Below are 24,044 nucleotides of genomic sequence, written 5' to 3' on the forward strand. Positions count from 1 at the left end.
CTTATTCTGCATAACTTTAAGCTCTTATTCAGTTTAATGAATAAGAGTTATATATAAATTCACCCCCTACACAGTCGTCATTACTTTGTATAGAGACCTGATTCTTGTATCAGGCTGTAAACATTTTTATTTCTGCTGTAAAGTTGCACATTATAACATGGGAGTCTATGGGGACTGACTGACTGACTGCTGGAGCCTCAAGTGGACATTAGAGGAACTGCAGTTCTTGGGACTAGAATATTTGACTCATTTTTGAGCCCCAGAGGTTGCTGTTTGGTATATAAAGTATATGTTTAAATAATATTAGCTGATATATTGCTATCAGAAATTCTTTTGCTCCTGATATGTTGGGTTTGGCATCTGTGCCCAAAATCCAGCATCAGTCGAGCTCTGTGAAATGCTAAATGCTGAAAAAGCACCTGGAGATGTTTCACTTTCTATTTTAAAATAAATATTCATCTTTCTTGTTTCTAACAAGATATTCTGTCCAAATTAAACACAGAGATCTCTGCCACATTCATAAATTTGCCTTTTCATTGTTGACTGAAGCACGTGATGAACGTTGTCTTTTCTTTACCCCAGATAATTACAATGTGACGTTCAGGGAAACCTCCGGCCTGCGAGCTGTTCATCAGCATGATGGACTGAGTTAGAAATAATGGGCTTCTGAAAACAATGGGTGTCTTTGGCTTGTGAAAGGTCAGACAAACCTGCCGTGCAACAGACGGCAGTAAATTCTGGACAGCGTGAAATTGCTCCTATAAAAGAGTCCACTTCATGATTGTTTTAACTTGTTTACCAAGCGATCAGTTTAATTCATGTTGACCTCTAACACTCAACCCATCTGGATAAGCTGATTACATTTTCCAGACATTTCCTTCCTTGTTGGGAAAACTGCACAGGAGGAGGAAACGGTGTAAACTGCTGGTGCCTGCTGGTGCGTCAGGTCACTTCCTATTGATCATAAGGCCGCCAGGACTTCATTACCTGCTCCGGGGTCTTATACCCCAGAGGAGCTACCACTTTCCTTGACTAAGCAGACATTCAATGATAAGCTACCCGCCGTCCCCTCCTCGGCTCCCCTTCAAACACACAGGCACGCTCACACACACACACACACACACACACACTCCCCACTGGACTCTCTCCACCAGTCAGCTGAGTTTGGGGCTTCATTAATCTGTGTGCAAAAGTGCTACGTACAGCGGAATTCCCCCTCCCTGTTTTTAACTCAGAGGAAGTTTGGAGTTTGTCCTTCTGGTTGGAGGTTGCAGGGAGGCTATTTTGGGAATGGATTTCACTGATTAAAGGCAAACTTGTATTTTGGAAGACAGAGTCTGCAGCCTAAAGACGCTGAAAGGCAGAACAGATGCAGCCTGGTTGCAGTTTTGCACTGCGGCAGCACAATGCAGAGCATGCCATTTGATTTAACTTGCATCCTTTGGTCTAAAAATAAACAGTGCAAGATGTTGCCTGATGTGTCTAAACCAAGAATGAACTAACACGTTTACTGTCCTGCAGATGAAACCAGTCCATCCAATGTGTGGGACTGTAAGAACAGAGGGGTGAATGGCACCCAGAAGGGTCAGATAGTGTGGAGGCTGGAGCCTGGGCCCTACTTTATGGAGCGTAAGTTGGTTATTAAAAACTATTTCTGCACTTTGTCACCAAGTTCTTTGAAATATGCTAAAAAATATATAAGGTGAGGTCTAAGTGATCACCGGTGATGAATCTCGAGGTGTATCTGAGCTTTAAGGATCTTTGCGTGTGACATATTTAAATGACTGTAACTCACAGTACAACAGTAACTCTTATACTTCCTCCACAGCTGAGACAAAGATCTGTTTCAAGTACTACCATGGAGTGAGCGGAGCCCTGAGAGCCACAACCCCGTGCATCACTGTGAAGAACCCGGCAGTCCTGGTGTGTGAGGGAGCGAGATCACTGTTCAGTCACTCTGAGATTTGTAGTCTCGAGCATGATGGGTAAAATGAGGCAGAGATAACTGGTTATGATTGTTGCTATAATGACTCCAACCATAAAAACATCAAGAACCATTCCAGATTTAAATATCAGCAACTTCCCCTTTAAGGTCGTCTCCTTGGACATGTCTGAACTGCATCCGGCTGGTTCTGCTATTTCTGAACATTTTCCTGGAATTCCCGTTTGTAGCCGTTGTGCTTGTGCTGAATCTCGCCCTCTGTGTTAAACTTTAACTCAGCTTTAATTTAGGGTAACGGGACAAAGTTGCTGGTGAGCAGGAAAGGTAGTGAGTGAAGGTCCTTTTGCCAGAAAGCTCCCCAGTAGAATTCCACATTAACATGCTTAGCCTCTGGGATGAATTCACAGTTAACAGCTCTCCAAGTCTCCGAGTTGGAGATGTGAAAGTTGGGTCAGTAGGACATGAACCATGGTCTGTGGTGAAATGTACCACTCACAGTGCACTGAAATTCAGTTTAATTCGATTTTATTTATATAGCACCAAGTCACACAACAGTTACCTCAAGGCGCTTTAAATTGCAAGGTAAAGAGAAAACCCAACAATGAGAAGACCCCCTATGAGCAGCACTTGGTAACAGTGGGAAGGAAAAACTCCCTTTTAACAGGAAGAAACCTCCAGCAGAACCAGGCTCAGGGAGGGGGGGTCATCTGCCGCGACCGGTCGGGGCTGAGGGGAGAGAGACAGGACAAAAGACATGCAGCAACAGTAACAACAGAAACCTATGGAAGCTTGTTTCCGTCAGTAAAATAAAAAAATACCCATTCCGTAACTCAAAGGTTTGAGTTGTTTTCTGGAAAATTCGAGTTACGTATCTCAAAGTTTTGCGTTAATAAATTTCGACTTAGCGCTGCCAATCAGGAAGCTCCGAGAAAGAGGTCATTTCCTTGTTACCCGGAAGCAGATGACACCAATGCATACGCACTCAAAATGGGGTAGCGATAGCATCGGTGAGCTAGCAGTTTCTAGGAAACGTGAACAAATTGTCATCATCTTTTTGACCGTCAGAAGTTAAAATGCCTTCTAGCAAAAAACAGCTGCATAAAAGGTGAGGAGTCAGTGTTTTCATGTCGATCTGTTGGACAGCTGATACCTTCAGCTTCCTGCTTCGGGTTAATGAGGAGATGGTGTACTGTCACAGTGCTTCCTGATTGGCAGCACTAAGTCGAAATTTCAAGTTATTAATGGGAAAATTAGAGATACACAACTCGAAATTTCGACTTGGTAACTCAAAATTTTGAGTTTCGGATGGCAATTTTTTTTTTTTTTTTTTTAGTGGCGAAAACAAGCTTCCATAGAAACCCCACCCTTCTTGCTAGACGTGGTTTCTTGTAACTTCTTCCTCTTTTGAAAACGAATTCCGAGTTGAAGAATTGTAGTTTTGACACACTAGTCGAGAATCCCCGATGCTCAGGTGGAAACGGCCAGAATGGACTTCCAGGAAATTATCTAAAGGTAGCTGCAAGGCTGGAAGTGGTCCAGAGATACACAAGGAGGCACCTTTTGAAGGGGGAATTAAAATCAGGTGTTAATTTATTTTTGATGGTTTGAGTCGTGGAACTTCTCCAGTTTCCTGACATTGTAGATATGAGTGGTTTTGGATCCATCAATATGCAGGACTGATTTTGAAGCCATTTATCTCAAGTTTCTGTTAGTTGAGCTGTCAGACATTAGGCTGCCTTGTTGATTTACAGTCTGCCTGAAACAATCCTGCTGTTCATCAGTCTCAATAACGGAGCCTTGCGGTGGTTTGTTTGCCATGTTTCATGCTTTTCAGTTGATTGACGACCCAATATTGGTCGTATATGACTATAATCAGTCCCACATAAATGTTGAGCTTTGGCTCCTCGCTGATGCGCCGTTCTCTACTTTCAGTTATAATTTATCCCCTCAACCTTCAAAGTTGCCTCCTCTATTAGAATTTACACTTATGTGAATACAGTTAAGTTGAACACGTGTGTGTTATAAATTTGCTCTGTGTTTTATTCTCCCCGGAGCTTCGAGAGTGTGATGTGGTTTCTTGTCTCTCAGGTGGAAGGGCTGGCCGAGCAGGTCGGAGTCGAGCATCCTCGAAAACTGATCAGCTTCACTTTGACGGGTGAGTGTAGCAGTTTAGCTAAATGCCTGTTTTCAAATCTTTTGCAAATCTGGAAGAGCCACTCCATAAATCCCAGAGCAGACGTTTGGATTTTAACTGACTGATCCAGCTTATCTTCATCTGTGTCTTACGGTCCCTTTGGGAAAGACGAGAGTAAACTCGAGTAAACATAGAGGCCTCGGTATTCAAAGGTTTTTTTTTTCCCCACCAGAGAGAGTCTGAAGATTTGATCAGTTTCCCGCTGATGATATCAGGTTTAGTTTAATGAGTTTACAAGAATGGGATGTCCACCTCACTCACCCAGACCACTCGCCCTTGTTAGCCATGATGCATTTGCAGGTCAGGCTGTGCACCGGTAATTAAATTAGAAGCAGGGGAGAAAGAACATCACATATTCAGCTCTCTGCTCACAACAGCTGTTTTGTTGCAGATCTGCGCGCCACTGGCTTGAAGAAGGGCATGTTTTTTAATCCTGACCCGTACCTGAAGATGTCCATCCACCCAGGGAAGAGGAGTGTTTTCCCTGTCTTTAGCCATCACGGGCAGGAACGCCGATCGGCCATCATTGCTAACACCACCAACCCCGTGTGGCACGGAGAGGTGATGTCATTTCCACGTTTTCATACATTTTATTTATATGTTGCTCTACACTACAGTGGAGTAAAGAGATGCAAAAGCATCTGCACTCAGAAGGGTTTTTGAAATACTTCTGCCATCAAACCCATGCTGCGCTTCCCTCTTCCTTGTGTGCGTGTGGATGCTTTTACCTCTCTGCAGAAATACACATTCGTGGCCCTGATGACGGACATCCTCTACATCGAGGTGAAGGACAAGTTTGCCAAAAGCCGGCCGATCATCAAACGCTTCCTTGGTCAGCTTACGATCCCCGTGCAGCGGCTCATTGAAAAAATACCGGGGTAGGTGGAAAAGATGCAGACACGGGCAGGCAGGAGCTCACTGACAGACCTGCATGTACGCTGTAGCTGTGTGTGCAGTGGTTTTTCTTTGTTTGACTGTGCAGAGTCCAGCCTATCAGTTTCTCCCTGTGTCGACGCTTGCCCACTGAACATGTTAGCGGACAGCTGCAGTTCAAAGTTGAGCTCACCTCGACAGGGCCGGATGGTAAATGTGCCTCTCAGCTGTGTTTAAATATTCATGACTTCACATTTTCCTGGAATTTGTTTTCTCAAACATGTTCTGCTGGCTGTAGGTGCCTCTCCTGACTCCATCATCGGTGTTTCATCCTTGAATGGAGCTCCAGGAACTCCTTCTGATGATGAGGACCTGCCCCATCACCTTCCAGGCATGGTCTCAGCAGGCCCCTCTCCTACAGGCTCCCAGGGCTCCCAGGGCATGGGGGAAGGTGGCGCCACAGCCTGTCTGGAAAAGGAGCTGCCTCTCATTGGAGCAGAGGGCAGATTTGTGGAACCTGAAAGTGTTTCAGGTCATGAAATGCTCCAGGGATCATTCAGTGAGGGTCTGGATGCTATTGAGGCCCCTAAAAAACCCGGTGAAAGACCCCTGGGTGCTGCCTCGCCTAAACTGCGCTCTAGTTTCCCCACACACACAAGGTTGAGCGCCATGCTGCACATCGATTCAGACGAGGACGAAGAAAGATCAGGAGCCAATGACATCACTCCAGTACCGCTGTCACCTCTGCTAATGAACGGAGAGCCTCCGGATGCTCGCGGACCCAATGAAGACGACCCGTTTCCCGAGGTGCAGGAACAGGAGCCTGAGCAGCTGGGGGTGTCGGTGTTAGAGGCGGGACCAATGGGTGCAGGTGCTAAGGTAGAAGACGCACCTCCTGAAGGCGAGGCGGCCCTAGAGGCTGCTGGTGGCCTGGACTTAGAGGACATTTTGGAACAGGACGTTTTCCTTGAAGTGAACGAGGTTCCATTCACAGAGACTGCATCCCATGATGCTTTGCCAGAAAGTGGAGACATTTCTGAGCAAGGAAGGGTGGCTGGCGAGGAGCCTGTATCAGAGATTGATACCTGCTCAATGGCAACAGCCCCGCAGACGGTCTTCTCGTCTTCAGAGAGCTGTCCAATCACATTGACCACCGCTGTGGTGAGTTCACGGGAAGAAAACAGTATACTCGTACATTTGGGGGACTAATGATTATTGAAATTTCTGGCTTATAATTGTGCATCATTATGTTGTTTTTCAGTTTACTGCAACTATGGAAACTAACTGCTCGAATTTAATTCAATTCAATTCAATTCAATTTTATTTATATAGCGCCAAATCACAACAAACTGTCGCCTCAAGGCGCTTTGTATTGTGGGTAAAGACCCTACAATAATACAGAGAAAACCCAACAGTCAAAACGACCCCCTATGAGCAAGCACTTGGTGACAGTGGAAAGGAAAAACTCCCTTTTAACAGGAAGAAACCTCCATCAGAACCAGGCTCAGGGAGGGGCAGTCATCTGCTGCGACCGGTTGGGCTGAGGGGAGAGAAAGACATGCTGTGGAAGAGAGCCAGAGATTAATATCAATTAATGATTAAATGCAGAGTGGAGTATAAACAAAGTAAATAAGGTGAATGAGAAACAGTGCATTATGTGAACCCCCCAGCAGACTAGGCCTATAGCAGCATAACTAAGGGATGGATCAGGGTCACCTGATCCAGCCCTAACTATAAGCTTTATCATAAAGGAAAGTTTTAAGCCTAATCTTAAAAATAGAGAGGGTGTCTGTCTCCCGAATCCAAGCTGGAAGCTGGTTCCACAGAAGAGGCGCCTGAAAGCTGAAGGCTCTGCCTCCCATTCTACTCTTAAGTATCCGAGGAACCACAAGTAAGCCAGCAGTCTGAGAGCGAAGTGCTCTGTTGGGGTGATACGGTACTATGAGGTCTTTGAGATAAGATGGTGCCTGATTATTCAAGACCTTGTATGTGAGGAGAAGAATTTTAAATTCTATTCTAGATTTAACAGGGAGCCAATGAAGAGAAGCCAATATGGGAGAAATCTGCTCTCTCTTTCTAGTCCCTGTCAGTACTCTAGCTACAGCATTTTGGATCAGCTGAAGGCTTTTCAGGAAGCTTTTAGGACAGCCTGATAATAATGAATTACAATAATCCAGCCTAGAAGTAATAAATGCATGAATGAGCTTTTCAGCATCACTCTGAGAAAGGATGTTTCTAATTTTATAAATATTGCGCAAATGCAAAAAAGCGGTCCTACATATTTGTTTAATATGTGCATTGAAGGACATATCCTGGTCAAAAATGACTCCAAGATTTCTCACAGTGTTACTGGAGGCCAAAGTAATGCCATCCAGAGTAAGTATCTGGTTAGACACCATGTTTCTAAGATTTGTGGGGCCGAGTACAAGAACTTCAGTTTTATCTGAATTTAGAAGCAGGAAATTAGAGGTCATCCAGGCCTTAATGTCTTTAAGACATTCCTGCAGTTTAATTAATTGATGTGTGTCATCTGGCTTTTACTTACTAAAAGCATTTTGAGCACAATTAAATGCACAGAAAGCCGTATTATTTGTCAGATAATTACACTGAAACGGCTCCAAAAGGCCATTTTAGTGCATTTAATTGTTTCTGCTGTAAAGCTGGACATTTTAACACGTGGGTCTGTGGGGACTGACTCACTTTTGGAGCCAGCCTCAAGTGGCTATTAAAGGAACTGCAGTTTTTAACCCTCCCACACCATCTTTTAGAATAGACAACTAGTAAGTGTGCAAAATATTTTAATCCTTTAGTGTGACTAAAGTTCGTCTGTATATAAACAGTAGAAGTAACTTCTGGGTCTGAAAAATTAAGCAAATGAAGAAGCGCCTTAAACCTCCATTCTTTGCAGTGTCCACCAGGGGGCGACTCGTCCGGTTTCAAAAAGAAGTCAGTTTGTATTGAAGCGTATGGGAAGATGACCCTTTGGCTGCCTTGAACTGTAACCAAGTAAACACATTAATGCGTTTATGGTCTCAGTCTCTAGTTTAAAGTTGTATTGAATACAACACGATGTTCAATTTGTAAATTATGGTCTTATTTAGTATCAAATAAGAGGATTAAGCAGCGTACACTTTTCCATGTGGTTCATCAGTCACAGTGTTCTCGGCTTCTCAGATGGTGGCAGAGAAAATGCTCATGTTGGGGCTTCACAAAAGCACTTCAGACTATGAATATATGGATGATATGAATGTATCCCGATGCAGTTATTTGCTCTGTAGAACAGTTTCTCTGTGAGACTGTGCATGTACACAGTCTCATAGTCGGAGATGATGCTTTTTGTCTGGCTTGTTTTGTTCCTGTAGTGATGTCCTGAGAACAGAGCGTGAGTGGGAACCGGGGATCTGTTTCCATTTTCCACTGAATTTTTATCACAAGTCTTACATGATTGTTTCTTTTGAGATGCGACGCCTACGCGCCGACACATATTTGCATGAAGTCAAACTTGTGTTGCCCTGGTGATGGAGCCAGCTCTGCCTCGTGCCATGAGCTGACAGTGGATTCCTTTCATATCTGTTTATGCTTGACTGAGTTGTTTTGTGATTATTTTGCCATCTTTTTAAATTCTTATATTTTGTAGGAAGCGGAGGAGGGAGCAGAGACCGCCATAGATCCAGGGGGAGACATAGACTCCGGCGTCCCGCCTATCTGTCAAGCTGTAGATGACGAAGGGGGTGGGCAAGCTGCTGTCACTGAAGCCGAAGCACCGCCGTCACTGCCCAGCGAGCGAGAGGTGGAGGTGGAGGAGATCGGCGTGAGGAGGCTGAGCCTGCAGGCTGCAGGGGGCGTGGCTGAACAACAGGAAGGAGAGACAAAGCCGTGTGAGGAGGCGGGGTCTGCGGATTCAGAACAAGTTACCACAGAAACAGAAGGAGAGGAAGGTAGTCCTGTTTATGCATATCTCAAGTCGGTCAGCACAGTTTTGGTTGGACATTACAGCCCATAACATTTTCATCCTGAGTTGAAACAAAATTCCTTCTGTCTGTTGTGTGCTTCCTGTGCTCAGGTGCCCACGTTAATGGACATCCTGTGCGTTCACTTCCTTCTGTGCGTCACGACATCCACCGATACCAACGTGTGGACGAGCCTCTGCCTCCCAGTGAGTGTGTGTGTCTGCATGCCCTGTACTGTATTGTGTGTGGCAGCGTGTCTTTGTGTTCATATGACTGTAGTATGTCCACATCTGTCATTCATATGTGTTGCACTGAGGCAGCCGGGCAACCACAGAATCACACCATGGATTCAATTCAGTTCAATTCAATTCAATTTTATTTATATAGCGCCAAATCACAACAAACAGTCGCCTCAAGGCGCTTTGTATTGTGGGTAAAGACCCTACAATAATACAGAGAAAACCCAACAGTCAAAATGACCCCCTATGAGCAGCACTTGGTGACAGTGGGAAGGAAAAACTCCCTTTTAACAGGAAGAAACCTCCAGCAGAACCAGGCTCAGGGAGGGGGGGTCATCTGCTGAGACTGGTTGGGGCTGAGGTGAGAGAAAAAAAAAAAACATGCTGTGGAAGAGAGCCAGAGATTAAAACAATTAATGATTAAGTGCAGAGTGGAGTATAAACAAAGTAAATAAGGTAAATGAAAAGAAACAGTGCATCATGGGAACCCCCCCAGCAGCCTAGGCCTATAGCAGCATTACTAAGGGATGGTTCAGGGTCACCTGATCCAGCCCTAACTATAAGCTTGATCATAAAGGAAAGTTTTAAGCCTAATCTTAAAAATAGAGAGGGTGTCTGTCTCCCGAATCCAAGCTGGAAGCTGGTTCCACAGAAGAGGCGCCTGAAAGCTGAAGGCTCTGCCTCCCATTCTACTCTTAAGTATCCTAGGAACCACAAGTAAGCCAGCAGGCTGAGAGTGAAGTGCTCTGTTGGGGTGATATGGGACTATGAGGTCTTTGAGATAAGATGAGGCCTGATTATTCAAGACCTTGTAGGTGAGGAGAAGGATTTTAAATTCTATTCTAGATTTAACAGGGAGCCAATGAAGAGAAGCCAATATGGGAGAAATCTGCTCTCTCTTTCTAGTCCCTGTCAGTACTCTAGCTGCAGCATTTTGGATCAGCTGAAGGCTTTTCAGGGAGCTTTTAGGACAGCCTGATAATAATGAATTACAATAATCCAGCCTAGAAGTAATAAATGCATGAATTAGCTTTTCAGCATCACTCTGAGAAAGGATGTTTCTAATTTTAGAAATATGTACATATCCTAGTCAAAAATGGCTCCAAGATTTCTCACAGTGTTACTGGAGGCCAAAGTAATGCCATCCAGAGTAAGTATCTGGTTTGACACCATGTTTCTAAGATTTGTGGGGCCGAGAACAAGAATTTCAGTTTGATCTGAATTTAGAAGCAGGAAATTAGAGGTCATCCAGGCCTTAATGTCTTTAAGACATTCCTGCAGTTTAACTAATTGATGTGTGTCATCTGGCTTCATTGATAGGTAAAGCTGAGTATCATCTGTATAATAATGAAAATTGATGCAACGCTTTCTAATAATACTGCCTAAGGGAAGCATGTACAATGTAAATAGAATTGGTCCTAGCACAGAACCCTGTGGAACTCCATAATTAACCTTAGTGTGTGAAGAAGACTCCCCATTTATATGGACAAATTGGAGTCTATGAGATAAATATGATTCAAACCACTGCAGTGCAGTACCTTTAATACCTATAGCAAGCTCTAATCTCTGTAATAAAATGTTATGGTCAACAGTATCAAAAGCTGCACTGAGGTCCAACAAGACAAGAACAGAGATGAGTCCACTGTCAGAGGCTCTAAGAAGATCATTTGTAACCTTCACTAATGCTGTTTCTGTACTGTGATGAATTCTAAAACCTGACTGAAACTCTTCAAATAAACCGTTCCTCTGCAGATGATCAGTTAGCTGTTTTACAACTACTCTTTCAAGAGTCTTTGAGAGAAAAGGAAGGTTGGAGATTGGCCTATAATTAGCTAAGACAGCTGGGTCAGTGATGGCTCTTTAAGTAGAGGTTTAATTACAGCCACCTCGAAGGCCTGTGGTACACAGCCAACTAATAAAGACTGATTGATCTTTTTTAAGATTGAAGCATCAATAATTGGAAAGACTTCTTTGAACAGTCTAGTAGGAATGGGATCTAACAAACATGTTGCTGGTTTGGAGGAAGTAACTATTGAAGTTAACTCTGAAAGATCATCTGGAGCCAAAGAGTCTAAACAAATACCAGCAGTGCTGAAAGCCGCCGAACATGAAGATAAATCTTTGAGATGGTTATGAATAATTTTTTTCTCTAATGTCTAAAATTTTATTTGTAAAGAAATCCATAAAGTCACTACTAGTTAAAGTGAAAGGAATACTCGGCTCTACAGAGCTCTGACTCATGGACCATGGATGCTGAGATTCCTGTAACAAAATTTATTCACTTTCTGATTTCACGTTAAAAATGAAAGTGTGTTACTTTACAAGCTTCTGCTGTTACTTTCAGCAGCTACGTGTCTTCAAGCCATTAAACACCAGCTTTATCTCCACTTTTAACTGCCTCTCAGACTGGGAGGCTCGGATCGACAGCCACGGGAGGATTTTCTTTGTGGACCACGTCAACAGGACCACCACATGGCAGCGGCCCACCGGACCTCCTGCCCCGCAGGGCCTGACTCGCTCCAACTCCATTCAACAGATGGAGCAGCTGAACCGCAGGTGGGCTTTGAAAGGAGAGTGGGCACTGCTGTGTGGATGTACTGTATAGGCTACTGAGACCATGTTTGGAGGACTAGGAACTTGTGGAGGACCATGGTCTAGGTTAAATTACTAAAGAAAATAATTTATCCCCAAAAACTTCCTGCTCAGGGGCAGGACTTCCTCAAAGTTCAAGAACTTTGGAGTAGGAACTTGTAGTGGTTATGATTGGTTGTAACATTAGGACCGACCGAGTGATCCCTTCTGGCAGCACCGATTGAGTGACCGAGCTTGAAGCTGGCCGCCCTTTATTTGCAAGCGGTTGAGGTCTAATGCGACCGACACAGAAAACCAATGACATACAGCCACTCTGTGATGGGCAAAATAAGCTGGCAGAGCAAAGTGGGCGGGTCCTGAGTTAACCTTTTCTTAATTTTGAGGTGAGTGATAGAAGCGACTACCAATGAGAGCGAAGGATACCATTGATTGACGTGTGATTATCAGAGGTGGGAAGTAACGAAGTACAAGTACTTCATTACCATACTTAAGTAGATTTTTCAGGTATCTGTACTGTACTTGATTATTTATTTTTCTGACTACTTTTTACTTTTACTCACTACATTTTTACACAAATATCTGTGCTTTCTGCTTCTTACATTTTCAATACAGACTTTTTAACTTTAGGTTTAACACGTCCGAGAGAAATGTTCATTTCCGGTCAGCGCGCCATCAAACAATCTGAGCCTAAATGAAGGAACAATAACACATGAGACAGTCGTACTGGCGGATCCTCCATCACAGGGGCTTATCGCATACAAAGAGATTAAAGAGGCAAAACCGTATAATTTATGTATCATTCATAGCGTTTTAATCAGGGGTTACAGCGGACCGCAGATGTCTGCAAGTTGTGCTCGCGGTACTTCTTAGCTAGCGCTACTGAAGAGGAGCAAAAATAAAAGGCAATAACATGTGGCGGGTAATTTTAAATGCAATGTTTCTAAATGCTCAACAAATAGCAGCAAACACACAAAGTGTGTGCAGTTTGTCACACAGTGTGTCTGCTAGCTAAAAGCAGAGCTGCTGTATTTCCAGGGAGAGAAAAGAGAGAGAAGTTCACTCAGAGATGGAGAAAGATGTAAGAAAGAGGACAGGAGAGGAAGAAGAGAGGTTAGATTTAAAGGTAAGGACTGAGAAATGCTACCTTTGTGTAATTCAAAGATTGTATGAAAATACTGTAGTGTAGTGTGTGATAAACAGGTCAGTTTGCTGTACTGTATTTACAGTAAAGTTGGTGCACAGAGGCTGTGTTCATGGTCAGAGTTACAGGTTACATCAGTGCAGCAGAGATGAGTTTGAATCAAAGCTGCTGATGCTGAGATTCATTCACTGAATCCAACATTTATACAACCTGATACTTTTACTTTCTTACTTTGAGTACATTTCAGAGCCTGTACTTTCTTTTTTAACTTAAGTAAAGTATTTTTTAACACAAGTGCTTGTAATTCTACTTAAGTACAGAATGTCTGTATTTTTGCCACCTCTGGTGATAAGGTGGGAAGCCCATTAGAGGGTTACCTGCTCCACCCAGCCTGGACACTCATTGGAGCTACTTTATCCAAATCATGGGTGTCCAAGCACAGCTGTCTGCCTCTAGAGATCCCTGCAGATGTTTTTAATCACTAAAATAAGAAAGATCCAGATATTTTCAGAAACATATTTGTATAATTTAAAAAAACATTTCCAGACGACCAACGTTTTGGTCTGTTTAGCTTGGAGGTAGCAGGAGACCCACCTGAAACATTCATCCACCTAGGTGCAGCTGGAAGTTTGCACAGTTGTAGGCGGCTGTAGGAGAGTGAGCACATCTGTCAGTCATTTATTGTGACAATCCCATCAAGGCACGCCCATCAAGTGTCCAGTGGTGGGACGTGATGCAACACCTTGGATCCCAAAAAATCCTTGTGGATAACAGCCAAACGTCATCTCATGGTTATTCTCCATAAAAGCTGTTCCTGTGCTCCCAATCACAATCAGTGCCAACAGAACCTGAATCTCCTCCACACTTTGATGTTCCAGGATCGACGATGGTGAGAGAGTTTGTTGTATAATCACACACCAACGTAACGCGCTGTTTTATTACATACATCAAAAGACCGATTTACCATATCTTCAACCCCAGTTTAAAAAAAAGACAATCGTTGGTCTGCAGGAGCATTTTAGTTGGAACTAAAACTTTCAGGTACTTCGGGTGGAAAGTGTCTTGTATTCCACAGGTAATTAACCCAAAAGTTCCCATCAATAATGGCTTTGAACAGACAGCGGGGGGGCAATGAGACATCACCTGCAGATATCGCTTTGATTTTTTGTTTTATCTCTTTAATCTATCTGCTTTTGAGCTAACGTACCTCTAAATGAAACAGGTTTCTTTCAGAAGGAGGCAGCTTATATTTGTTTCAGTTTCTCTGATTCCTTTAGAAAGTTGTTGTATTCTTTGGGAGCCGCTGAAACACTAATGTCGCTGTTTGATGACAGATATCAGAGCATCAGGAGGACCATCACCAACAGCGATCGGTCAGAGGAAAGCTCCGTCGACCTGCTTCCTGAACCGGAAAGCGAACTGATGCCGCACTCCATTTCTGGCAAGTTTCTCTTGCAGACAAATGCAGTAATTAAAGGTTTCGTTCACCAGAGCTCAGTGCTCGTTTTGAGAGGGGACATTTATCCAATTAAATGAGTCACCTCTCAAAGATGAGTCATCCTTAGAAGTACTACTGTAAGCCATGATACTGTTACTTTATCTGCAGAGATGTGAGAATAGCAGCATTTATTTTTTTTATATGCAGAACTGTAGATATGTGTTTTTTTACCTGTCTGTAAACGCAGCACGTGGTGTTATAACATGTTTTCGTGACCTAAGCTGCTGAGGTTCAGTTCAGGCTCTGACTGCACGTTGTTTCTGTTGCAGAATATCGACGAGAAAGCGCCGTCTCTCACTCCAGCGGCCGCTCGCGTCTCTCCCTGCTGCTCCAGTCGCCCAGCGCCAAGTTCCTGTGCAGCCCCGACTTCTTCACCGTGCTGCATTCAAACCCTGTCAGTTCAGCGTGCCTGCAGAAAAGACCTGTTTTAACCCCTTAACATCCACCACTTAGGCTGTGCTTTAGCCACATGCTTAACTAGCCTAGTTTCAGAATCTAGTAGATGTCACCTTATAATCATGTTATACTAATTAGAAAAGAACACATTGATCCCTCGCTTCACCCGGCCATCCAGACAGATTTGATATTAGGTTTGTTAGTCACAGTTCTGTGCAAACATCACAATGAAATGATTAGAAGGGATAAAATACAATAAAAGCAAAGCCCAGTATTTTAAGAAATGGGCTCGTTCCTTGAAAAAAACACAAAAATCTCAAAAGTACGTACACACGTGTCTGGGCCACAGTTTGGTCCCAGACTGCAGAGATATGGGATATGTGGAGATACAGAGATATCTCTCTGCATTGAGATTGCTTCCAGTGATGAGCCTGATTGTCAGCACCTGGGGTACCAGAACCTCCAAACAGGTTGGCAGGTTTTTTTGTGGGTGCAGCCCACATACTCAACTCTGCTGCTCAACCCACAAATGCATTTTCCTTAGAAAAGTGGCTCCATGTAAGGGGAAATAAACAGGCTTTCCCAATGTTTAAGGTTTATTGCCAAGGAGCATCATTACAGCAAAGAAATAATCAACCAAACACAAATTTCCTTCCTTTCTGTGCTAAGTTTATAACAGGGATCCTCTGAGAAAAACATCTCCATAATGCTGCTAGAGCTGCTGGAGTTAGAGAACGCCATGGTGCTAACATCTGTTACTAGTGTGCCGTACTGATCTTAAACTAATCACATAAGAAAAACACTGATTAACAGGATGTCTCAGATAAAGAAAGAAACTAACACCATCTCACTGCTGTCTCTTTCTGATGACCTCACCTCAGAGTGCCTACCGCATGTTTACGAGCAACACCTGTCTGAAGCACATGATCAGCAAGGTGCGTCGAGACGCTCATTACTTTGAGCGCTACCAGCACAACCGCGACCTCGTCACCTTCCTCAACATGTTCTCCAATAAGCAGCTGGAGCTCCCCCGGGGCTGGGAGATGAAGCATGACCACACTGGGAAGGTCTGTCACGTCACGAGTCCCATTTTCATTCTCACTGCTCTGCGTGTGAAGCTTTCTGATGAGTTCATGTGCATCTCAATCCTCAGCCCTTCTTCGTGGATCACAACTGTCGCTCCACGACCTTCATCGACCCCCGGCTGCCCCTCCAGAGTTCTCGCTCCACCGGGCTGCTGGCCCACCGCCAGCATCTGAGCCGCCAGCGCAGCCACAGCGCCGGGGAGGTGAGAGACTCACCGTCACTACAGAGCACTCATCCCCTGGAGTCAGTTCAGGGTTTGCATGTTTACAGAGCCCAGTTTGAAGGAAGGATGGAGGGCACCCCCTGTGTGGGAGCCATGAAGGATGAGAGCTGCTCAGATACATTCACACTGCTTTAATGTAGCTATAGAACAGACAACAGTCATCTCAAAGTGCTTTATATGGTAATGCACACTATTAGCGAGAAAGCCTCAGTGATCAGATGATCTCCTTTCATCCCCCTTTTAGAACTGAGACAGATGTGTCCAGCTGTGTCACATTCTTTAGCTGGCGTGTAAAACATAAGGCTCTGGGGCCTCAAATCTGACCCACAGGATGGCTTGGTAAATGTAAAAAGGAGAAAGAGGGCAACATTTTTGGACTTTTCGCTTGAACAAGGAAGAACTGTGTTGAAAGTAGTTGGAGGTCAGTTTGAGAGCCGGCATACTGACAGAGATGTGATCTGTTGCTTGCAGTAATTCATCAAAGTAAGGTAGCTAATCAAAGGAGAGTCTGCCAGTGAGTTTCTTTGTAATGACAGCAGACTCACTGACTGAGCCGAAGATAATATTAAATAGACATGATGACTTCCTGGCTTTGATTAAAAAAGATATGATAAATGACAGTATCTATCTATTAGTGCTACCTGTGGGGAGACTCAACCTCCACCCTTATGGAAGCATCTGGAATTCAACATGTGAAGGATGTCAAGGGTCCAAAATGATTAATTTTAGGGGGCGAACTCATGTTTGCAGTTTATGTCCTCTTTTCAAACAGTATTGAGACACTCAAAGCTCTCCAGCATCAACGCACCAGGTCTAGATTATTGTCTGTGCACTTTGTTTTTTGTGCACCTGAAGACATTTTGTGTTAGGTGTAAATATCACTTCGTGGTATCCTTTAGAAAATGGTGAGAATTGGTGAGCGCATGCATGAAGGCGCAGAGGCCACCCAGAGTCCAGAGGCTGAGCTGGACCGACTGGTGGGTCGGTGCCAGAACTAGGATGCGACCTGAACTGTAGTGCTTCCTGTTGTCACAGGTGGTGGATGACTCTCGCCAAACCAACCCACCTGTCCTGCCCCGCCCCTCCAGCACCTTCAGCGGCTCCAGTCGGAGTCAGTACCATGACGTGGTGCCTGTAGGTGAGTCGGGCAGACTCAGACTTTCACGTGTGGATACAGGAATAAAGTGAAAACACACACACTTATTCTCTCCTTTTCTCCTTCCAGCCTACAATGACAAGATAGTGGCGTTTCTACGGCAACCCAATATATTTGAGATCCTGCAGGAAAGGCAGCCTGAGCTCGCCAGGAACCACTCGCTCAAGTATGCATCTCTGTCGCTCTCTCTGTCCGGCCTCCAACACCTCCGTTATCACCATCAGTCAAACTGAACACATTCAACCTTTAATCCTGATGGACTGTGTCTGTTTAGCCCCCTGATGTGTGTGTGTGTGTGTGTGTGTGTGTGTGTGTGTGTGTGTGTGTGTGTGTGTGTGTGTGTGTGTGTTTGCAGGGAGAAGGTGCAGTTTATTCGCAGTGAGGGAGTCAACGGGTTGGCTCGCCTTTCCAGCGACGCCGACCTCGTCATGCTGCTGAGGTGAGTCCTGCAGGTGTGTGTGAGGACAGAGACTGCCGGTCAAAATGATCACCAGTTAGGAAATATTACAAATTGGTACCTTATGTCACCTTTTGAATCATTGCCATCTGCCATCACACATGGTAATATGACCTATAAGTAGCATTTACAGTAATGATTACCTGCTGACTCATGTTAAGTCACTGGCTTTTCAGCCAGCCTTATTTTCTGTTTATATAAGCATCCAGTATTGCAGTCACTCTTACCTCTGTGTGTGTGTGTGTGTGTGTGTGTGTGTGTGTGTGTGTGTGTGTGTGTGTGTGCGTGTGCGTGTGTGTGTGTGTGTGTGTGTTTGTGCCCCCCACCCCCTGCTTCAGCTTATTTGAGGAGGAGGTGATGTCATATGTACCGCCATTACTCCACCCAGGTTACTGCCTCTCCTCTCCACAGAGCTCCCCCGGTAAGTCTCTGTCTGTGTCGGAGCAACATTTATTAAATTTCCCCTTTTTTACTGTAAAAACTGTCAACTTAAAAGGTTTGGGTATACTGTAAGTGGGTATCATATACCTGTGTCACATAGGTGTAATGGCTTAACTCAAATCAGAGTTTATTTTTTACACGCATGGTCACACAGGTTACAACAAGCAGTGAAATGCTTTGACTACTCTTACAGTATAGCACAAGATGAAGATATAAATAGATCAAAAAGTAATCAAAATGTGCGTTGAGGTAAAATGGAGGTGGAATGATTAACAGGATATGGTCCAAATAAAATATATAAAAAGTAACAAAATATATATAAAATGTAACAAAACATGTGCACTAGAATATACATACTATACACTTACTACTATACATAAGATAAGATAAGATAAGATAGTGTTTATTTGTCACATGCGCAGTTATACACAGTACAATGCACAGTGAAATGTATTTTGTACCTGCAACCATATATACACACATATAAATAAGAAGAATAAAAATAAAAATAAGTAATTCACACTATACACTATACTCTATATACTATACACTATACACACTTTTATAAATTATAATATTTACACTGTGCAATAATGGTCCAGTTAGGGCTCAGAGTTGAGCAGACGGATGGCTTGTGGGTAAAAACTCTTCTTCAACCTTTCAGTCTTAGTCCTCAGGCAGCGGTAACGCCAGCCTGATGGGAGCAGGGAGAAGAGAGAGTGTCCGGGGTGGCTGGGCTGTTTTAGGATCTTCATGGCCCTCAGCCTGCACTGCTTGGTGTAAATGTCCTGCAGGTTGGGGAGGGTGGTTCTGATGGTCCGTTCAGCTGAACGAACCACCCTTTTTAGGGCCATGAAGTCCTGCTTGGTGCAGTTTCCCATCCAGGTGGTGATGCTCCCACGCATGATGCTCTCGATGGTGCAGGTGTAAAAGTTCCTGAGCACCTTGAGTGGGAGCTTGAAGTCTCTCAGCCGCCTGAGGAGGTAGAGACGCTGTCTGGCCTTCTTCACAGTGATGTTTATGTGATGAGTCCAGGACAGGTCCTGTGAGATGGTCACTCCCAGGTATTTGAAAGTGTCCACTCTTTCCACCTCAGCACCACTGATGACAAGTGGATGGTAGTCCCTCTGCTGCTTCCTGCTGAAGTCCACAATCAGTTCCTTTGTTTTGCTGACATTGAGCAGGAGGTGGTTCTCCTGGCACCAGTTCTCCAGGCGGGAGACCTCTCTCCTGTAGGCTGTCTCCTCATTGTGGGAGATTAGTCCCACAACAGCAGTGTCGTCAGCAAACTTGATGATGACGTTGGACTCTGACGTGGCCTCGCAGTCATGGGTGTACAGTGAGTACAGCAGAGGGCTGAGCACACAGCCTTGGGGGGATCCAGTGTTGAGGGTGAGGGAGGATGAGGTGAGGTGACCCACTCGTACCACCTGTGGTCTGCTGGTCAGGAAGCTGTGAACCCACCTGCACAGGGATGGGCCCAGGCCCATCTCCAGCAGCTTAGAGACCAGCCTGGAGGGAACTATGGTGTTGAATGCTGAGCTGTAATCTACAAACAGCACTCTCACATAGTTCCCCTTACCAGTGTCTATGTGTGAAAGGGTCTTGTGGAGGAGGAAGGATATGGCGTCATCTGTGGATCTGTCTGGCCGGTATGCAAACTGTAGTGGGTCGAGGGTGGTGGGCAGTGAGGAGGTGATGAATATCTTGATGAGTCTCTCAAAACACTTCATCACCACAGAGGTGAGTGCTATGGGCCTGAAGTCATTGGGGCTGCTGGGGTGTGGTTTCTTTGGGACAGGGACTATATACATAGTATACATACTATACATACTGTACATACTATACACTGGAATGTAACAAATGTTTATACTATAATATATATATATACACACATAGGGTATGTTGTGGGAGGGGTTGTAGGGGGCATAATAAAGTGCAAATAGCATAACATGATTGTCCAGGTCAGTGGGAGGGTCGGTGAGTGATGAGTGGAGTGTGTGTGTGTGTGTGTGTGTGTGTGTGTGTGTGTGTGTGTGTGTGTTGAAGGGGGTGGGGGGTAGTTTGTCCTCTGTCCTGATTTAGGGCCCTAATAGCCTGCAGAAAAAAGCTCCTCCTCAGCCTCTCTGTGTTAGCCTTCAGGGAGCAAAAGTGCTTCCCTGACCTCAACAGAGAGAAGAGTCCATAGTTGGGATGGCTGGGGTCTGGCACCGCCTGTAGTAGATGGTCCGCAGGTCAGGAAGTTCAGTCTGAATGATGCGTTCTGCTGAACACACCAATCTCTGAAGAGCTTGTCTGTCTTGCTTGGTGCTGTTCCCAAACACAGACTGTGATGTTCCCCGTGAGGCTGCTTTCAATGGTAGAAGTTCTGCAGTACCTTGGAGGGCAGTCTGAAGTCTCTTAGACGTCTGATGTGGTAGAGACGCTGCCGAGCATTGTTAGCTATGGAGCTGGTGTGGCAAGACCACGACAGATCCTGTGAGATGTGCGCTTCAAGGTACTCGAAGCTGTCTACTCTTTCTACTGGGGCTCCATTGATCTGAACGGGCTGATAGCGCCGCTCCTGCTTCTTGCTGCAGTCCACAATCAGCTCCTTTGTCTTGCTGACATTGAGCAGAAGATTATTGTCCTGGCACCATTACAACAGTGTAATTATGGTGTAACTGTGTTTACTGTGGTGTAATTACACTGCATATATATTTCAGGAGGTTATCCACCCATGTCTTTTTTAGCCTGCCTTCTTATTCTTTCACCGGTCCCTGGAAAATCTGATGACTTTAAATTTAGCCGTTATTTTTTCACACAAACTCATTGGTCACATTATAATTGCAGCAGATGCCTGGGATCTATGGGAAGCATCGCATCATCAGCATCTGCTGTGTACTCCAGTCTGTCCACAGCGAATGCTTCAGTCTGTTTAGCCCCTCTGACATCACTTACTGGTTTTGGACTGAAGCGTCAGCATTTTTGGAGCTCGGAGTGATGAGTTATTGCTAATGCTAACATGCTTGATCAGCAAGCTTCCAAACATTCATAGGTGTTCAGGTAAAAAGCAGAGACACGGATGTCTGATAATTAGCTTTAAGTAATAAAAATACTTGAATTTCACTCACCAAAACTGAAGCTCAAACTTGGATGGTTTATCAGAGACAAGCCAAGTCACATTGCACTAGAAATGCTCCAAAAGTCTGAACAAACAAGTTAGAGATATAGTTTAGTTGCTCAAATTAGCAACTTGAATTGCTCGAATTTAAACCTGTTGTGGTTACAAAGAGTCCCAAACTTGTATCAGGCTGTAAACATGTTTTCAACCTGATATAAAACCTGATATAAAACAAACACTGAGGTACTTTTCAGGCTTTAGTTTTTGTGTTTAGTTTTGTCTGCACTGACCTACCTTCCATATTTGGAATATGTTTTATCCCAAAGCTCCACCAGGCTGTTCATCTCTTTTTCTTCTCCTGCCAGCCCGTCAGTGTTGCTAAAACATCCTCCTGAGCTGTCGATGCTGACAGTTTCTTCTTTGTGCCCCAGCATTTTGTCATAATTCTCCGCAGTATGACACTGAGAAGAGCCGGGGACAGGTGAAGGGACTGACACACCTTGACAGAAAACACAAAAGGCTGCAAACCACTTGACCACCTCCTGAAACAAAGTACTTTGTTTAAGAGAATTGCCCAAATAAAACAGAGCCAAGTGACTTTAAACTGTGTCAGGAAGCTTTTCAAAGACAAATCGTGACAGTAGCTGAGCGTTTGATTTGTCAGATTTGGTTTCAAACACATTTTCTTTGCAGCTCTCTTGTCAGTGTTTTAACATCAGGGTTTTCTTTATGCTCCCTCACTTCACCTCTTTATGCTGAGTCGAGCTCTAATCACTGAGACGTGTATTTTCTCTAAAATGAATGAAAGCGTTTACAGTCTGATACAAAAAAAAATCCCCCAAAACAATCCAGGATTAACCTGCATGCACTATTTCCAATTGTCTGACTGCACAATCACTCAAGCTTTACCCAATTTCTCCTCGGGAACATTCAGATTTAATTTTATTCTAGTCTCCCTGGATCCATTTGTCTGTTTTTATCCATCTCTGCTCCTCTGGTTGTTCTTGCTGTGCCTATTGCTTTGCATTCATTGCGCTTTTTTTCTGTGTCTTTCTGTCATTCACCTCTCAGGTACCCAGCGAGCCAACGCCCGAGCCCCGGCTCCCTATAAGCGAGATTTTGAGGCCAAACTGAGGAACTTCTACAGAAAGCTGGAGACAAAGGGTTATGGACAGGGACCGGGGAAAGTCAAGTAGGTCTAAAAGCTGCATATGGATGAACTGTCTTAATTAATGTTGATCCTGTAACCCATGTGAAGTTGTTCAAAACCATAAACAAGAAGGAAGACAAATTTAATTTCAGGAGGCACCCCATCACAGGTTTAGTGGTAGATCTAACCTTAAATCTAGCCTATACATGCAGTTCAGTCAGGACTATGGTCTTATTTTTATGTTTTCATCTGAAGTAATTTTTAGTTATTGATAAAAGGAAATCTTGGTTCATGGAGAGCAGCAGGTGCAGGATGCAGCACAGTACAGAGCAGGCAGCAGTGGAAACAGAAGTGCATGGTTAGGTCAAAAATTATTTTAAAAAATGAGGATCTGGCATGGAGGCGGGTTACAGAGTGGCATGCAGGATCATGCTGGATACCCGTGCTGATATGGGCTGGGTAATGTGTTAGGAGTGAAAGGATGCCGCGTCGTTTGATGGAAATGAGAATGATCAGCCTACAGAGGCTGAATTCAAAGACAACCTGAAAATTAAAGTGAAAAACTGATGCAGCAGGTTAGTCCATTTTGCCGAAATTGCGCTGTAGCAACTCAAAATGGTCCTCAGTAGTTTGTGTGGCCCCCACGTGCTCGTTTCCATGTCTGACAATGTCGGGGCTCCTAATGAGACGATGTCCCAGAGGTGTTCTACTGGATTTAGGTCAGGTCTGCATACTCTTGCCACATGAGGCCGAGCATTATTGTGCACCAAGAGGAACTCAGGACCCACTGCACCAGTGTAGGGTCTGACAGTGGGTGCAAGGATTCATCCCAATCCCTGATGGCAGTCAGGGTGCCGTTGCCTAGCCTGTAGAGGTCTGTGGGTCCCTCCATGCACCAAACCAGTCATGCTGAACGATGTTACAGGCAGCATAACTGTTGTGAAATTTAGTGCATTAACTAAATGAGTCTACTGTTGGAGTTGTCTTTTGAAAGTTTCATTCTTGCATGAAGGAGTTGAGTCAGTACAGAGCATGCAGCAGGGTAGTGAGGAATCCACAGGAACAAAGGAGACAGACCTTACTTATACAGGGTCTCACTGCATCGTATTACACTGTTGCTGGGCAGAAGTCCAGTTATTGTATACAGGTCAAACACAGTTCAACAAGCTGTATGTAGCACATGGAGTAAACAAGTCCTATCTGGTCAGAGACTGAGGCAGTGGGAGAAAACAGGACCCTGTCTCAGTTGGGGAGGTTCTGCGTGCCTGCACCTCTCTTATGTGCAGGGGTCAAGGGGTTAAGCATAAAACAGGGCATAGGAGAAATAAAGCTCAATCTTAGGATATTACATAATAATCCTCACATTGGGCCCTCAGGCAACCCTCATGAAGTCTGTTTCTAATTGTTTGGTCAGAGACATTCACACCAGTGGCTGCTGGAGGTCATTTTGTAGCTCTGCAGTGCTCATCCTGTTCCTCCTGCACAAAGGAGCAGACACCGGTCCTGCTGATGGGTTAAGGACCTCCTTCAGTCCTGTCCAGCTGTCTTAGAGTAACTGTCTGTCTCCTGGAATCTCCTCCATGCTCTGAGACTGTGCTGGGAG

At 44.5% G+C, this 24,044-nt stretch overlaps 1 protein-coding gene across 1 annotated transcript in view; it reads left to right on the forward strand.

Annotated features, from left to right (window-relative positions):
- Positions 1-24,044, forward strand: part of hecw2a (HECT, C2 and WW domain containing E3 ubiquitin protein ligase 2a) — a 53,576-nt gene that overhangs the window by 14,683 nt on the left and 14,849 nt on the right. Inside the window, exons 3-21 of the mRNA XM_030758074.1 lie at positions 1,522-1,629; positions 1,829-1,923; positions 4,031-4,097; positions 4,528-4,697; positions 4,875-5,014; positions 5,119-5,219; positions 5,308-6,170; positions 8,647-8,947; positions 9,073-9,165; positions 11,604-11,754; positions 14,266-14,372; positions 14,699-14,823; positions 15,707-15,892; positions 15,979-16,113; positions 17,170-17,272; positions 17,360-17,456; positions 17,646-17,729; positions 18,086-18,168; positions 22,363-22,483. Of these exons, the coding sequence (XP_030613934.1) occupies positions 1,522-1,629; positions 1,829-1,923; positions 4,031-4,097; positions 4,528-4,697; positions 4,875-5,014; positions 5,119-5,219; positions 5,308-6,170; positions 8,647-8,947; positions 9,073-9,165; positions 11,604-11,754; positions 14,266-14,372; positions 14,699-14,823; positions 15,707-15,892; positions 15,979-16,113; positions 17,170-17,272; positions 17,360-17,456; positions 17,646-17,729; positions 18,086-18,168; positions 22,363-22,483 (3,130 nt within the window). The remainder of the gene's footprint in view (positions 1-1,521; positions 1,630-1,828; positions 1,924-4,030; positions 4,098-4,527; positions 4,698-4,874; positions 5,015-5,118; positions 5,220-5,307; positions 6,171-8,646; positions 8,948-9,072; positions 9,166-11,603; positions 11,755-14,265; positions 14,373-14,698; positions 14,824-15,706; positions 15,893-15,978; positions 16,114-17,169; positions 17,273-17,359; positions 17,457-17,645; positions 17,730-18,085; positions 18,169-22,362; positions 22,484-24,044) is intronic.

Source organism: Archocentrus centrarchus, chromosome 21, assembly GCF_007364275.1.
Source record: "Archocentrus centrarchus isolate MPI-CPG fArcCen1 chromosome 21, fArcCen1, whole genome shotgun sequence".
In the NCBI taxonomy this organism is placed as follows: domain Eukaryota; kingdom Metazoa; phylum Chordata; class Actinopteri; order Cichliformes; family Cichlidae; genus Archocentrus; species Archocentrus centrarchus.